Here is a 17279-nt window from a genome sequence, read left to right as displayed (position 1 = left end):
TATGACAGGTCGGCGCAACAGAGGGCCGAGGGTCTGTACTGCACTGTAGTGTAGTGTTCTATGTTCTATGAAACGGATTAGAAAAGCAGATTAATTGATAACAAGCCTAAAAGAATGAACAACATTAACATGTTGTAAAGCAGACCCATAAGAAATTAATCAAACATCCATTAACTATTCTGGAACAATTTTTTTTAAAATCTGTGATATACAAGTCAATCCAAGACACTTTAGACAACTCCCATTACCAAGACATATGAACATCTACAAAAATCGGGGTGCAAGATTTCTGCCACAAACTCAAAACAGGAGAATGTTGATTTCAGTTCAATGCAAAACATTTTAAAAAAAAGAGGCACTACTTGCAGATGTATTTAAGCAAGTTGGTCAATTTATTTATTACTACAGCTGACATGAGTCTTCAGTGCTATTTTCACCAAATTGGTGATTACTCATTACATATCACTTGGTGCATTTAATTCTTTTACTCATTTCACCTGTAAAAGGAGGTCTCTGAATAGAATACAATTCACCTCAAATTGTTGCAAGTATCGCCCATTAAGTACACTACAAAACTTGGTGCACCATAATTAGTTACAAGCTGTGGAGTGATTGGACTTAATACAGTTTCGTCCATGAGTGAAAAATGTTGAGTTTATCGCAGCAAAGTTGTGTTATTTGACTTACCACATGCCAGAAAAACGTCAGCTGACAATGTTACAGAGATGGAACGAGAGAACAGCAAGTTTGAACCCAGTTAGTCCAAGAGAAGCAAACTAAAACCTTTAACACCATCATTATAACAGCAATTTGTATAATGTGCTTTTCAAATTTAATTTGGCATTAAATAGGTAAGTTTAAAATTTAAAAAAGGTTCAAATAAAGATTGCAAATAGAGCTGAAAATAATGTTGGGAGAATATAGCAAGTAAATCACAAAATAATATCTGCTTATTGGGTACACATTTGAGTGATGTACAGTCTCTGAATTGGTAAAGACACGAACTCCATCAGGGAGATAAATGACAAAATTACACTTTCGATGAGACGCCTGGTTTGCACTTTAGTTTAATGGAAGCACTCTTAAAGAACGTAGCATGTCTTGCTTAACCCATCATTAGCAGGATAATGTCTTCTATTCAGCTTTAAATAGCACGTGGTTTGGCACAGCAAGTCACATGAAAATAGGAGGGCGAAAGAACAAAAAAAAAAATGCACTTGCAAGAAAGCAATCGGAAACATTACACATGACATGTCTGTCACAAATGCTGACTGTTTCATCACATATTACCAACAGCAAAGTGAGATTTTAAATGGATAAATCTGAATAGCTCTCTTCCCCCTTCCCTGCACCCCCCCCCCCAGTTAATTACATGTGCAAAAAATAGGAATGATATCTAATCAAAGCATTTGAATGTCAGAAATGTTTGTTTTGCTGCATGTGAAAAATAAAATTCCACATATCACCAAGTTGCTCTAATAGAATTCAATGCCTGAATGAAAAGCTGGTTATTACATTTAAAAATGCTGAGATATTGAAACAGTAGATGAAATGCAGCAACTATTTTATCTCAAATAGCCGGGCGGTTTGAATCAAATTCTCGATTTATTTTTATTTAAAGAAACTGAAGATAAGTCAAAATTATAGTTCACTACAATCAATCATCAGGAAAAAAAACACATCTTTCAGAAAGATTGTAGCAACTAACTTAATACATATACTCAGCCCAACAGTGCACTCAAATGGCACTTGTCTACCAAGGAAATTGTCTACCAAGGAAATGCATAACACATTTCAGTTAAGTAATCACAGCAAAGGTATATCCATGCTATTTTCCAGTAACAGTATCCCATTTTGTAACATCTTCCCGAAAAGGGGTTTGTTCATTTTGGCAGATATAGATTTGGTTGACCACAAATGTAGTGGCCGGTTTCCCCAGGTTCATATTGAGAAGAATATTTTGAACAAAATTTAGATTATGGTTTGAATACGGAGAGTGTGTTTTGTGTGGTGAACGTATGAGACCCCTTTGAAAGCAAAATGTAACACCTTTCAACAGGAATAGAACATGTAAGCATAATTAATACCAACACAAGCCAGCTCTATATGTAGTGTGCTAGCAGATAAAGCAAGGTGGCACTGTGCAATAAGAGAGTCTGAGGTGGAACAGCATTGTTTCTAGCAACTTACCAATGTGGGAAGACATCCATAGAACATTTTGTTTTTTAAAAAAACAAAAAACAGTTTTGCTAAGATTCTTGCCACATCAGCTTGTGTCTGGTTAGGAGCATTGGGTGGGGGTGGGGAAAATTGCAGTAGCAGCACAGTTAGTAGTACAATCTTCACTTACATTGAGGAGCATCAGTGCCTTTCCCAGAGCACCACATCACCAGCTATATTTGTAGTGTGCCACTCGCTGTGGGCAAGCAGTCACAAAGGATTGCACTGGAGTCATGCCCAACTGTTAGCATATTGATAGATGGCATACACTGGCATGATATGTTCTTTACTTAGGAGCTGTACATAAATGTACATGACCATCCTTTAAATTAAATCCTGCCTTGCGTGATCTTTTGAGTCATCATTCAATCCAATTCTCAAGAGCCTTTTACTTCCGACAGAAGTCATTTTTTCCCTCAAGATTTAATTTTTTCCTATATAAGTAATTACAACCCTCAGCTAGAAACATAAAATCTTAAGTTTTCCAGCTACTCAGTATGGATACTTGGAAGACCACAAATGGCACCTCCAGTCAGTTAACCCTGCTGCTTATTAACAGAAGCCCTATCACATCCAATGCCCAATGGTCACAACAGTCTTACATTTTCTGCGTAGTGGCAGATTTTGAAGGGTTTTGCTTTAAGAACCAGAGCAGCAGCCTCCGTTGCTTAGTGGCTGTGGTTCATCATCAATGATCTGTACACCCCGTCGTGTGTTGGCTGCCCGACTGGGATCATTCTCTCTTGCAGCTTCCTCAGCTTGGGCAACTTCAAGCATCTCTGAAATAGCAAAAGAAGAACATAAGCTTCTCAGTTACTTCAAGTACTGACCACGTCCCATACAGAGCTTGAAGACCCTGAGGCAGAGTGAGAAGAAAAAGAAATGCCTTCATAATCCTTAGGACATACTCCCTCCCAAAAAAGGTCAAATCCAAACCAAGTGCAGTGTCTTTTATAAATGGTAAAAAATGTGGCAGCTTAATAGATGCACAGAAAGCTCCACATACAGTACTTTGTGGAATAAATCTGGCGATGGCACTGTTCACTGGGACGTTACACCACAGACGAGAAGGGGTCAGAAGACTTGAAAACACTCACTTTTACAGACATCAAGAAAGAGTTCCTCAATGCCTTTATTCACTTTAGCAGAAGTATGGAAGTGCTTTGCTCCTACAGACGCTGCATAGCTATTGGGAAGCAATTAAAACAAATGTTTAGTAAGTCAAAAGAAAGGGATGTTCAACTTTCAAGCACCCAAAACAAAAAAAGTCTAAATCTCAGAACACAGCACTGTGCAATCACACTATACACAGAGCTGTACAATTGAGATGGAAACAACATTAATCAGGTGGAGGGGACATAAAGGAAGATATACTCATTCAAACACCCTACTAACCAAATATTTGTTGCTGGCCACACCATTGGTTCCTCTCAGCCAGGCAAGGCATAAACATACAACCATGGAGTGCAAAGAAAAACTAAAAAAAAAAGTGCAAGTCATGCTTTTTAAATAAAAAAACAACATAATGACTCAAAAGACTTGCATCAGTTCTTCAACAAAATTCAGGACAATTCCTGAACAGTGTTATACAAAGATCTAATAGCACACTATAGACTCCCTATAGTGTGGAAGCAAGCCATTCAGCCAATCGCATCCACACCAACCCTCCAAACAACATCCTACCCAGAACCAGCCGCCTAATCCTATCCCTGTAACCCAGCATTTCTCATGGCTAATCTACCTAGACTGCACATCTTTGGACTGTGGGACAAAACCAGAGCACCTGGGGAGAACCCATGCAGACACAGGGAAAACATACAAATTGAACCTGGGCCCCTGGCACAGAGACAGCAGTGCTAACCACTGAGCCACCATGCCACCCCGAACAGTGCAAACTAGCATATAGTGCCAACTGCCAGTCTTTTGTTAGCAAGTTTTGAGAAGATTTGTAGCTCAGGTTGAGGTTCTGGATGTAGGTTTGTTCGCTGAATTGAAATGAAACTTCCAGCTCAGCAAGCAAACCTACATCCAGTCTTTTGCTATTTAAAAAGATCTTAAAAGTTCTAACGGATTTACACAAGCAATATTCAAATAAAGTTTCTAAAGCCAGGACAACCCACTGCTATAGTCAAATGGAAGAGGACATTACATTCTAAACAAATTGAGTGCAATAATTTCAGACACCAGAGAAGGAAGCAAACTATTCACAGCAGTTAATACATAGTGTTTTAACTGGAATTTAGCAATAAACATCCTTGTTTGGAGAAACAACCAACTTATTGTGTGCATTTCCATTGTACAAGTGCATACATACAACAAGCAAGAAATGCACACAAATACTTACCGCCTAATTGCCAAGATAAAGCCTTTGCTCAATAGTATAATTAATCACTTTGCCCTTGCAATATATCCCCTCTCAATTGAATATCTCATACATGTACTGTTGTTCTGGTTGCCAAAGAGCAGTTATAAGTAGGAAAACCCAGGAAACTGGGTAACAATGAATTCCCTACCAACACAGCTCAAAGATCTCCAACTGGGCATTGATTGTTATGTCCTGATTCACAGATAGAAACAGTTACACTTGGTACAAATTTGGATGATCTACTTCTGAATAATCTACAATGGAATTTGTGGAATTCTGGTCTTCAGTAACATAGTAGTTTGAGTAGCTTTGCAAATGTAAAACTGCATGTTTGAACAGACCTCACTGTCCAAGCAGTTCAGTAGTTCTGGGCCACTGAGTAACCAAAGCATACGAGACAGATCAGCAATCGCTTTGTCTGTAACAGAATTAATGAACTAAGCGACCAGTTGTAACAATGGGTGACCTGATGAGCCACAAAAAAAACAGGATACCTCTGCAGGATGAGTAATTGCCATTGTGCAAACAGAACTCAATTTGTGGCCAGTATCTGGACCAACAGGAAGCCAGAGTTGAGGTTGGCAAGGCCAAAAATTGAACATGGAGAGACAGACGACCAATATTTTGATAACTGAAAAAAAAAATGTTTGCAAACACTTAGAAGTCAAGACAGCAGCGGGTGTACAAGGAGGCATGAACACTGACTGCAGCCCTAACATTTCTGGGCCTAAGAGATATTGCATGCTATTCTGTCCAGTGACCTCAAAAGATAATAACTAATTGTACTGCAAGCCACTGCTCCATAGGAACAGTAAGAAGCCATTCAGCCCCTCAACGTTATTTCACCATACAATCAGATCATGGCTGATCTAAGACCTAAACCCATATACCTGCCTTGGACCATATCCCTGAATACCTTTGCTTAACAAAAAAAAAATCTTAGACTTCAATCACCCCTAACTTTCTAAATTCTAGAGCAAAAAAAAGAGGCCAGGTTTGTATGATCCCTCCTCAGGAGGTTAATCCCTGAAGTCTGAGTATTATTCATGTAAACCTACACTGTACTACCTCCAAAACAAAAAGGTAAATATCCTTCATAAGGCATGGTGCCCAAATTTGCTCACAGTATTCCAAGTGATGTCTAAGCAGACTTTTGTAATAATTAAGTATAACAGCTACATCCTTATCCTCCAGCCCTTTAGATCTAAAGGCCAGCATTCCATTAGTCTTCCTGATATTTTCTGCACTCGTTTGTGGCAATTCAAAAACCACGCAGTGTTGCACTGATTTTTGCCATTTACCTAATCAAAGCCAAGACATCAATTGGGATCAGGTCAAATCTCAAAGTAAAATTTGGACCATACTTACACCTCTGCTTCTTGAACAGACACATTCCTATCCTTCTCCAAGTCAGTTTTATTTCCTGCAGTTTCAAAACAAAAATGTTATTAGGAATGATATCTACCAAGCCCTACCACCAGACAAGGTGGCAAAAATTAAGAAAATTGAAATTGATCTTACACTTAAAAAAAATCAGGATGTCAACCTGTCACTAGTGGAGTACTACAGTGCTGGTATCAGTTATTTCCAATATATATATTAAATGACTTCAGTGAGGGAGGTGAATATGCTATCACAGTGCGTAGATGACAAACTTTAAGGGAAAACAAGTGTTGAGGGTGACAAAATTTACAGAGGAATTATAGAGGGGTTGGTGATTGTGCAAAAACAAACTTGGCAGATGGATTCTAATGGAGAAAAGTGTAATGCTATTCTTCCTGCAAACGTGCATTGAGTGGAATGTTACTTGAAAGGAGAAAGACTGCAGAAGGCTACAGAACAGAGGAGTCTTCATGCATAATAATAAAAAAAAATCACAGAAAGCAAGCACCTAAATTCAGCAGGTAATAGGGATGTTGGCCTTTATTTCAAAAGGGAATATAAAAATTGGAAACTCTTGCTGGGAGGGGTCGTCGTCAGTTTGGTCTGTGTTCAAGAGAGTTCAGAAGAAAGAGAGGGGAGACTTTATTTGACACAGAAACTTTAAAAGGGGCTTGATGGGATAGACGGCGAGAGATTGCTTCCCTCTGTGGAAGTGATCGGGACCAGAGGGCATAACTGCTCAGTAAGGGGTTGCCTATTTAAGACGAACATAAGGATCGTGTTCATTCCTGATGAAGAGCTTATGCTTGAAACGTCAATTGTCCTGCTTCTCAGGTGCTGCCTGACCTGCTGTGCTTTTCCAGCGCCACAGTCTCCAGCACCCTGCAGTCCTCACCTTCTCCAAAGCAACAAAAGCTACTAGTGTCCACTTGTAGGTACAGGAATAAGAAAGCACGGTTTGGGGATTTTAAGCAGCGAGATGGGTAAACACAGTGTTCAGAGGCGGCATACCTACAATACAGAGACAGATTTCACTGCCAAGCATCTTCCGCAGTTCTTTCACCCAGTTCTTCACCTGCAGAAGGTAAAAGCAGATTAGTTTACCTTTACAGATCAGAAGCCACAAGGGCAAGCTCACAGGTTAATAAAGGATGGAGGAAATGGGTTATATACTATTCAAACAATTCAACAGGGGTGAATCGGACAATTCAACTCCTCAAACTAGTTCTCAGTCGTTAACTGCATTTATGACTAACTGTACCTCAAATTCTATTTATTAGTCTGTGTCCTTATTAACCAGAAATCTACTGACTAAAAACCAAAAATACCATAGATGCTGGAGATCGGAATTTTTAAAACAGTTAACCAACATCAATATGACGTGTTCAGATTTGAAGCGTTAACCTGTTACTGTCTCCACAGAAACTCAGTTTCCCCAGCATTTTCAGGAGAAATCTACTGACCTTCAAGTTTTGAGATCTCAATTAACCCAGCACCTGAAGACATGTGACACAATACAGCTGCAGCTCAACACTATAAAAATTATACTTTGAGTCTTACTTCCCACCTGCCATCACCACACAGATTTGAAAATTTCTCAATTTGCAGGCATGAGGCAGCTTGGAAAGAAGATGGATTGAGCTGGAAATCAATAGAGGAAAACAAAAGAACCGCACTGACATAGCATTTTTCAGTACCACAGCACCTATCCAAGCATTTCATAACCAATTACATTTCAAGTGTAAACACTGCCATAATGTAAGAAGTGAGGTAGCTAATCTGCATTCAGCGACCCAAAACAGTAATGTAATAATAGCCAGATAATCAGTTTTTGGATTATTTATGTCCAAGAGAAGCACGGAAACAAAACCTAATTTTAAAGCCTGGTCTGAAAGGAACATGACCCCTGGCTGTGCTGCTCTCCCTCAGTCCTGCAATGGAACATCAATCTCCATTTTCCTGCTCAAGTTGACGAGTGGGAGCTGAAGGTCAAAACCTTGCGACGTGGAGGCAAGAGTGGGGAGGTGGGAGTGGTCTCCACTCCACAGTATCCAAAGCTACAAAAACACAGACTTGCTGTTTTCACTTTTAAAACAAAACATAAATTGTAATAATGATTTTAAATAATATTTATGGAGGTCCTTCAGAATGTTAAATTACCCACCTTCTGAAACGAGTCTTCATCAGTGATGTCATACACTAAAATGGCTCCATTAGAATCACGGTAGTAAATGGGACCCAAAGCGTGAAAGCGCTCTTGTCCAGCTGTGTCCTGTACAGGGCAGAGAACTTCAGATGTTTAATTCTGAAGGTAGGAGGAGAAACTCAAGGACACATCAAGAATTACAAGCGACCGTCAAGCTCATGAGGTGGCAGTAGCACGGACATGATGTTACTGGACTAGTAATCTGAACCCAAGGCTAATGTTCTGGGGCCATCCATTCAACTCTTGCCACATCAGATGATGAAATTTGAAGTCAGTATTGACTAAAAAGCTAGTCTCATGGCCATTAATGGTAATTGGCATTTTAAAAAAAAGTCATAGGAACGTACAGCATGAAAATAAACCCTTCAGTCCAACTCGTCCATGCCAACTAGAAATCCTAACCTAATCTGGTCCCATTTGCCAGCACTTGGTCCATATCCCTCTAAACCCTTCCTGTTCATATACCCATCCAGATGCCTTATAAATGTTGTAATTGTACCAGCCTCCACCACTTCCTCTGGCAGCTCATTCCATACACACACCACCCTCTGCGTGAAAATCTTGCCCCTTGGACACCTCGTTCACTGAGCAAAAAACAAACAAAAAAGGTAGTAATAAGAACCAAAAACAAATGGCTGAAAAAAAAACTCAGCAGGTCTGGCAGCATTCATGGAGAGAAAGCAGTTAACTTTGTGGGTCCAGTGATCCTTCATCAAAACTGTTGAAGTTCTGTAGAAGGGTCACTAGATCAGAAACGTTAATTCTGATTTCTCTCTAGAAATGCTGCCAGAGCTACTGAGTTTCTCCAGCACTCAGTTTTCACAATAGATCAGATGATCTCAGCTAATCACCAGGACTGGAAGAGCGCTTTTTCGTGAAGCTCCTTCATTGTTGCCATCAACAGAACATATGCCTATTCCCGATTGCACATGTGTCTACAATCCCAAAGGGAAGGATGAGCTTTAACAAGGATTCCCTGGAGCTTCAGTAACGGGGAGACACTTCCATCCTTGCTTAAGGATGATCAAAGCAACACCGACTGGGGCAAATCCTACCCCCAACAGGATAGACCATCGTCTGAGCGCAAATCAGTTTTTGTCCCAATTTTGCAACAGTTCCTTTTTCCAACCATCTAATGCAGTTTTCTACAACATCATGGTATGGATGAAATGTTAAGCAACACTCTGCTTTAGAGTAAGAGATTATTTTAATGACTGGTGTGTCACCAGTCTATGGACTCTTCAATATCCTTTGTAGCACAGCATTTGAAACTCAATTTATGAATAGTCATTACAATTTCTGTCACATGACCCAATTCATTATATTTCTGCACAGGATTAGACATCACCAGCATGGTTATATTTATCATCCTTGACCAAACTACTCTGGAGATGGTGGTGGCAGTGGGGAGCCATCTTGAACCACTACAATCCATTTGGTGCAGGGCACCCACAGTGCAGTTAGCAAGGGACTGCAGGATTTTGACCCAGTGACACTGAAGGAACAGTGATATATTTCCAAGTCTGCATGGTATGCAGCTTGAAATGGAACATGTGAGTAGCAGCGCTCCAATGTGTTGGTTGCCACAGTCCTTCTCGGTGGTACAGAACATGGATTTGGAAGATACAGTCTTAGGAGATTTGGCAGGTTTAGCAAACATTCCAAAGAAAAGTTCAGTACTGCCCTACAATAGGGATTCCAATCTGTTTGTGTACTACCCAATGGGCGAGTAGCCCATGGTCTTAACTTGACCAGCTCCTCACTAATACAGGTGAAGACATTCTGACAGAAAGATGTAATGAATCTCTCCAGCTTCATTCACTTCACGGTTTTGCGTGCAGCATTGTCTAACACGTGACTCTGACATGGAGTGTTATTGACATCCTATTACTGAGACCACAGCAGAAGGACACATGTCCATTACTCACCCATATTGCAAGATTCACTCGCTTTCCACTGATGTTCAATTTCTTGGTCAAGAAAGAGGCCTAAAAATGAGAAAACTATTTAATTAGTGGAGTCACAGCAGCTCACATTCCAGACAGTCAACATCTAGATTCTTTTACATTGAAAAAAAATCCCAAAACCTCATGGCTATTTCATGTATTGAACAACAAAAAAAAAGTGCGTTCATAATGTCCAACTGACAGCAATGAAGAATGCGTCATAGAGTCAGAGATGTACAGCATGGAAACAGACCCTTCGGTCCAACTCAACCATGCCAACTAGATATCCCAACCCAATCTATTCCGATCTGCCAACACCCGGCCCATATCCCTCCAAACCCTTCCTATTCATATACCCATCCAAATGCCTCTTAAATGTTGCAATTGCACCTGCCTCCACCACTTCCTCTGGCAGCTTATTCCATACATGTACCACCCTCTGAGTGAAAACGTTGCCCCTTTCCCCTCTCACCCTAAATCTCTAGCTCTGGACTCACCGACCCAGGGAAAAGTCTTTGCCTAGTTACCCTATCCATGCCCCTCAATTTTGCAAACTTCTATAAAAGGTCACCCCTCAGCCTACAACACTTTCAGATTTAAAAAGTCCTCTTATTTCTTTCCTAAATTAAAGGCAATCCACATGTTATTTTAATTCAGCCATATCTCTTGGTGTCAGAGCACTTTAAAAATGTTGGCATGCCCAGCCCTGGACAGCATTAGGGAGCAGAGTGTGGTTGTATTGTTTAAGGGCATATTGGGCCTACAAAGTTCTTTCAGCAAACATTGTGACAGCGACAAAAGGAGGAAGGGCCAAAGACTTCGGAGAACCAAAAATTAAACCATATATTGGACTTGGAAATATTGAACTTTCTCAGAAGTGCTTTGTTCCCACTCGAATATGGGAATTACCAAGCACTGAGATTAGGGACAGGCCTAAGGAAATTTTGTTTTTGTTTTAAATCATCCAGGAGGAACAAAGATTGTATTGTGCATTCTGCATTAATCTTTTGCATTTGAAACTTCATTGCAAAATAGTACTTGAAAGAGAATTTCTGAAAGGCAACTACTTTCTGAACGTGAACTAATCTTTCTCCTTCAGGTTAGTGTTTTAAAACTTCATTCATCAAACTTGAACATCACTGGCAAGATCAGTTTTTACTGGCAATGATTTGCTCTGTACTGCACAGGGTGAGGTTACAGAAGTCTTACCTCTCAACCCCTTCCCTAACCAGAGATGTGGTGATGCTCAGGTTAAACCACCACTAGTCATCTCTACTGAAAGGGTAGCCCCATGGCCTGGTAGGACTGTGCCACTGTTTTACTTGCAGTTGCTCTGTAACACTCAGCCAAGAATATTGTTGCACATCTCTGAAGCACTTTGGAAATGCTTTGCATTGCAATGTTAGAAAGTTGCTGCAGAAATGCAGATGGCCGTCACATCACAGGACACTTCTGTTTGGGTAGGCTGGTAAAACAGGACAGGCAAAGAGGGGGTCTGTGTCTGTGAGAGACTATTCAGAAGACAGTTCTTAAGAATGGTTTTAAAAAAACCATGAACAGAGAAAGGAATAGAAATCTATTTTGACAGGCTTTCACGAGGTTTGGCAGGGAAAACGGTATATAAACAGCAGCATGGACCAGATTACCTGCACCCCATACTGCAAGCTCTATGTACACTTGCAAATGTTACATTATTATGGTGCATTGCATCATGGGAGTTACCACACCAGTGCAAGTGGATTAATGGTTTCCCATAAAAAAAGATTTCTATTGCAAGAACCGACTTCACAATTCACCAGACCACAATAGAGAGAAAAAAAAATTTTAAAGAGGTGCCAACCACCAAAAACAAACAGCTCAAAATCCATGAATAATAGCTCACAGCCCACCCTCTCCACATCTGACAGAAATCATTTGTATCCCACCTCTGTCCTTCCACAAACCAACACCACCCAAACCGCACAGCCAGCTCCTCCACAGATGTTCAATAGAACAGTAATGGTACAGAAATAAAAACAATATTGGAGAAACTCAGCAAGTCTGGTTTCATCTGTGGAGAGTCAGACAGAATTAGTGCAAATCTTATTAGACTCCTTTGAAGAGTCATATCAAACTTGAAACATTTAACTCAGTATCTGCGGCAAGAGAAACACCATTAATATTTCAAGTCTGATATGGCTTCTTCAAAGAATGTGTGAAATAAGACGAATTGGACTCAACACTAATTCTGTTTCTCACTCCACAGGTACAATCAGACCTGCAAAGTTTCTTCAGCATCCATTGTAATGTTTTATTTCCATTAATACAGTGCCTTTCATAACATTTGACTGCATAATTCATTGTGATGTCCTGAAAAAGAATTGTGTTATAATTAACACATGCCATAGTTAAATGCACAGGAAACCTACTGCAAGAGGCCAAATGGTCACCAACGTGCATTTACTTTGAGCTCATTTTACTTGACTGAGGCCACTTATTTCTTTCATTGGATGAAACAACACTTCAACTGTTAACAGCAACACAATTCAATGGCTCACAGGCTCAGAACAAGTTGGTGGAACTCAAATAAACTTGAAAAGGTTGTTGGGACTATCACTCATGTACATTGAGAGAACTGGTTGCATTTTTAAAAAAAGGGTTCGTGGCCAATCTGCTATTTCAAACATGCACTAGAGTTAGTCTAATTCTATAGTCTTTGGTAGAACACAAATACCAAACTGGACTCCTTTATACTAATTGACTTACATGCTACAGGGTACCCGACACTATTTGGTCAGTAACTTGAAAGCAGTTTATTTTTAGTTATTTGTATTCAAATTCATTAAAAAGGATTTCTGCTTGGCATAAATCAAGAACCAACAGATAGCTTGCTATACCAGCCAAATGGGACCCAGAAGTTGAAGATTAGCAGGTAGTCAGAAAGTGCTCCTTGAAGATATGACAGTATTCAATCAGGTATGAATGTTTTGAAAGTGGGTTTTCAGACAAATCAAATATTAATCCCTGCATTAAAAACTCCATCTCCCCTCCAACCTATGCCTTGAATTATAGTTAGAATCAGAGTGCCTACAGCGTGAAAACAGGCCATTCAGCTAGAGTCCACATTGACCTTCTGAAGAACATCTCGTCTCCTCCCCTTCACCAACACCACCTCCTCCTCCACCACCCTCACCACCCACCCACCAAACCATATTCCTTAACCCTGCATTTCCCATGGCTAATCCACCTAGCTTGGTCATCCCTGGACACTGCTGGCAACTTAGCAAGGCCAATCCACCTAACTTGTACAACTTTGGACTGTGGAGGAGACACTGGGAGAACATGCAAACTCCATCCAATGGTGGAATCAAACCCAGGTCCCTGGTATAGAGACACTGTATTGCCTTGAGCTTTCGATACTATTTGTAGTGATCCATGACTTTAAATGCTTCCAGTATTGAGACACTAAATATCTCAGTTTCAACAAGAATGATTTATTCAGCACATGTAATGGGGAGATGTTGGTGTCTTGGTCATGTCAGCTAGGTTCAAATCCTACCACAGCAACTGGTGGAAATTCAATATAATAAATAAATCTAAAGTATATAGCCAGCCTCAGTTTCATAAGTACCAAGACTGAATTGATGATTAAACTCCATCTAGTTCACTAATCTCCTTTGGTAAAGTAAACCTGCTACGTTTAATCTGTCTGGACTACACATTGTTGTCCAGACTGGTTAAATAGTTCTGAAGGAGACCAATTGTACCCAAACACATTAACTTGACTTTCACAGCACAGATGCTGCCAGGCTTGGAATTTTCCCACCAATTTGTTTTCATTTCATTTTTAAAGTCAAAATTCTCACACATGTTTTGATAACTCCAAGTCAGAAAGGTCTTGAACCCTGATGTTCTGTCCCAGAGGTAGTGACATTGCCACTTCACCAGGAAAGCCTCTTTTGCTTAAACTGCATCCTCTAGACAATGATAAAACAAAAGATCAGCAAATACTGGAGACCTGAAAAAAAAACACAAGGAGGGCCCCCACTGGACTCAAAACATTAACTCTGCTTTCTCTACAAGGATGCTGACAGACCAGAGTTTCTCCAGCAATTTCTGTTTTTGTTTGTTCCTATAGGCAGGTTGTGATTGGCTTAACCCCTAGCAGGCCAATCAATTAGAGGAACAATTATGCAACAAATGCTGGTCTAGCCAGTGACATCCATTCCCTGAAAGCCTTAAGAAATTTGATTCCTTAGCAAATTAAGCCCACCATAAAAATCTCTTACCATAGTTAGTGTTCTGGGATTTACATATTAATGAACTGAAACCTGCAACCCATTCAAGAAAAATGTAAAACTTAACAGCAATCCAGGTTTGTTCAATATATCGTATCAGTTGCATGACATTAATCTTTTGTTATAAATCTGTCTAATGATTCTGTTCCACAGCTACCTGATGAAGAAGCAGTGCTCCAAAAGCCAATACTTCCAAATAAACCTGTTTGACTATAACCAGGTGTTGGGTGATTCTTAAACTTTGTCCACCCCAGTCTAACACCAGTTCCTCCACACCATGGTTACCATAGATAGCGTTACTGCCAGTTTGTAAACAGAAACCAGATCTTGTAGCACAGTGGCTACCTATGAACTAGGAAATCTGTATTCATATCCCACCTGCCCCAGAGGTGTGGCACATTACATCTGAATGAAAACAAACTTCACAAGACGAAGACTTCACCCTTTTACAGCACAAGCAAGTAAAATCAAATAAATCTGATCTCTCGTTTATATTCTGCCACAAAAACTCATAAGACATTCACTTGTGCTACGATATCAGTAAACAACTGGAACTGAACAGAGTCAGATGTACAGCACGGAAACAGACCCTTCGGTCCAACCCGTCCATGCCGAGCAGATATCCCAACCCAATCTAGTCCCACCTGTCAGCACCCGGCCCATATCCCTCCAAACCCTTCCTATTCATATACCCATCCAGATGCCTTTTAAATGCTGTAATTGTGCCAGCCTCCACCACCTCCTCTGGCAGCTGCAACATGACCTCCAAACACACAACATCCTGCTTGAAAATGCCACCCCTTAGGTCTCTTTTATATCTTTCCCCTCTCACCCAAAACCTATTAACTCTAGTTCTGGACTCCCCCACCCCAGGGAAAAAAAAAACTTTGCTTACTTACCCTATCCATGCCCCTCAATTTTGTAAACCTCTATAAGGTCACCCCTCAGCCTCCGACGCTCCAGGGAAAACAGCCCCAGCCTGTTCAGCCTCTCCTCTTAGCTCAAATCCTCCAACCCTGACAACATCCTTATAAATCTTTTCTGAACCCTTCCAAGTTTCACAACATTCTTCGGATAGGAAAGAGACCAGAATTGCACGCAATATTCCAATAGTGGCCTAACCAATATTCTGTACAGCTGCAACATGACCTCCCAACTCCTGTACTCAATACTCTGACCAATAAAGGAAGCTTAGCTTAAATGAAGACATAAGCGTTTGACAATAAAGTTACGTGAAAACAACTAATCAATTTTTTGAAGTAATTGCGCATTTATTCACGAAGAGGCGTTCATAACTGAAACCCGGACCAATATTACATTATAGCCTTTTCTATCACACAATTCATTTAAAAACATTCGAGGCATCATGTTTTAGTCGCGTTAGCAACTGGCGTTATTTTAATATCCTTAGAGGGGGAATTAAATAGAGTGGATTGTCTAACCAGTAATTCTGACTAGACCTGTTTTTTTTTTAAAAAAGGACATGATTCAGAAATGGGATCCTGGCAATTCTGAGAGCCCAGGCTGGAGCTGAAAACTGCCAGCTGGTGGGTGGGTGGGCAGTAGGACATCTGGGGTCAACAGCTCCATGGTGTGAATTCCAATGTAACCGTGTCACAAGCTTGCCTTTTAAAACAAACAACTACACACACCAAAAAAAAGAAAAACACTTCGGTTATCTCCGCGTGTTTATAAAGCTAAGAGTAGTCAGTATAACCAGCTGCCACATTAAACAGAGAGCGGTGTCATTTGGTAATTATCGAACACAGCCCGACCAGCAACATCTGCACCTACCCTCTCGAAAAGCTGGGCTGGGAGCACACCAGCCTCCCAAATAATTGAGGCAGACTTGTTTTTTTTTTAAATCTCCCCCCACCCCCCAAAAAAAAAGTTTTCGCCAAATCTTGTCAGTAACCTCATTAGGAGAGAGTTTAAAGATTGACAAAACCAGCAGGATTAGCTGAAGCCCAGAAACGCTGTAAGTTCCCTCCAGGCTTGAAACAGCCCTCGAGGGTTTTGTTATATTTTCTTTTGAATGAAATCAGCGTATCCCTTGTCAATTTCATTTGCTATATTGTATCCAGTTGCTACAATGTAGCGAGTCAGTATCAGGGCGCTCTGGTCACGTCCTCCGCCCCACTCACCTGTAACGTGGTGATGTGCTTATCGCTGAATTTATTCTCACAATATCTCAACACCAGGGAGGTTTTCCCCACGCAGCCTTCCCCTAACAGCACGACTTTGAAGCAGTAGTTCTTGCCAGCGGCTGCCGCCATAATAACAAGAGAAACAGCAGCTTTACAGAAAGCAGTCTCATCAGAGCGGGAGGGGTCTTGTTTCTGCACTCATATACCAGCTCCTGTTTATGCTAAACTGCCGGGCGTTTTATTTTTCTTTTACCTTTCAGGAGGCAAATTGCAACAGAACATTTTAAGATGGCGCCCTGCTCCTTCCCAAACCGAGGGGAGAATCAGCTAATGTACAGAGAGGGCAATAAATGTAGCAGTGCCACACCCCCCACTCCTCGCCATCCCCACCCCTTCCTCCGCCCCCTCCAGCTCTGACAGCCCATATCACATGGGCCAGAGGGAGGAGACACCCCTCCTGTTTGCATACAGACGGTTCATTACGTGGGATCTGAGCGTCAGGATTCTGTAACTGCTATTAATCACTTTCTGATTCAGAGGCAGGAGTTCAAATCCCCCAGTAGTCTGGGAACAACGGTAGTTTTTGGTAAATGTTGAGAATGCATCTGGCGGAATGCCCACATCAAAACCCGCCTGGGATATTAGTGCCCTTCAGGAAGGAAATCTTCCACCTTGTCCTGATCTGATCTACATGTGACTCCAGACCCACATCAGTCCTCAAATATAGTGTTAAAA

General features: G+C 40.8%; 1 protein-coding gene across 1 annotated transcript; it reads right to left on the bottom strand.

The window, feature by feature from the left end:
• Window positions 1-369: 369 nt before the first annotated feature.
• Window positions 370-16918, bottom strand: LOC140467452 (ras-related protein Rab-21-like). Its single transcript, XM_072563821.1, has 7 exons — window positions 16542-16918; window positions 10103-10162; window positions 8133-8240; window positions 6980-7043; window positions 5954-6008; window positions 3318-3406; window positions 370-2999 (listed from the first exon to the last, which is right to left on the bottom strand). Exons 1-7 carry the CDS (start codon window positions 16671-16673, stop codon window positions 2860-2862), a joined length of 648 nt encoding a protein of 215 aa, XP_072419922.1. The 5' UTR covers window positions 16674-16918; the 3' UTR covers window positions 370-2859.
• Between the last annotated feature and the right edge of the window lie 361 nt (window positions 16919-17279).

The sequence above is a fragment of the Chiloscyllium punctatum genome, chromosome 45, assembly GCF_047496795.1.
Source record: "Chiloscyllium punctatum isolate Juve2018m chromosome 45, sChiPun1.3, whole genome shotgun sequence".
NCBI lineage: Eukaryota > Metazoa > Chordata > Chondrichthyes > Orectolobiformes > Hemiscylliidae > Chiloscyllium > Chiloscyllium punctatum.
This window is presented reverse-complemented; position numbering and strand designations above follow the sequence as displayed.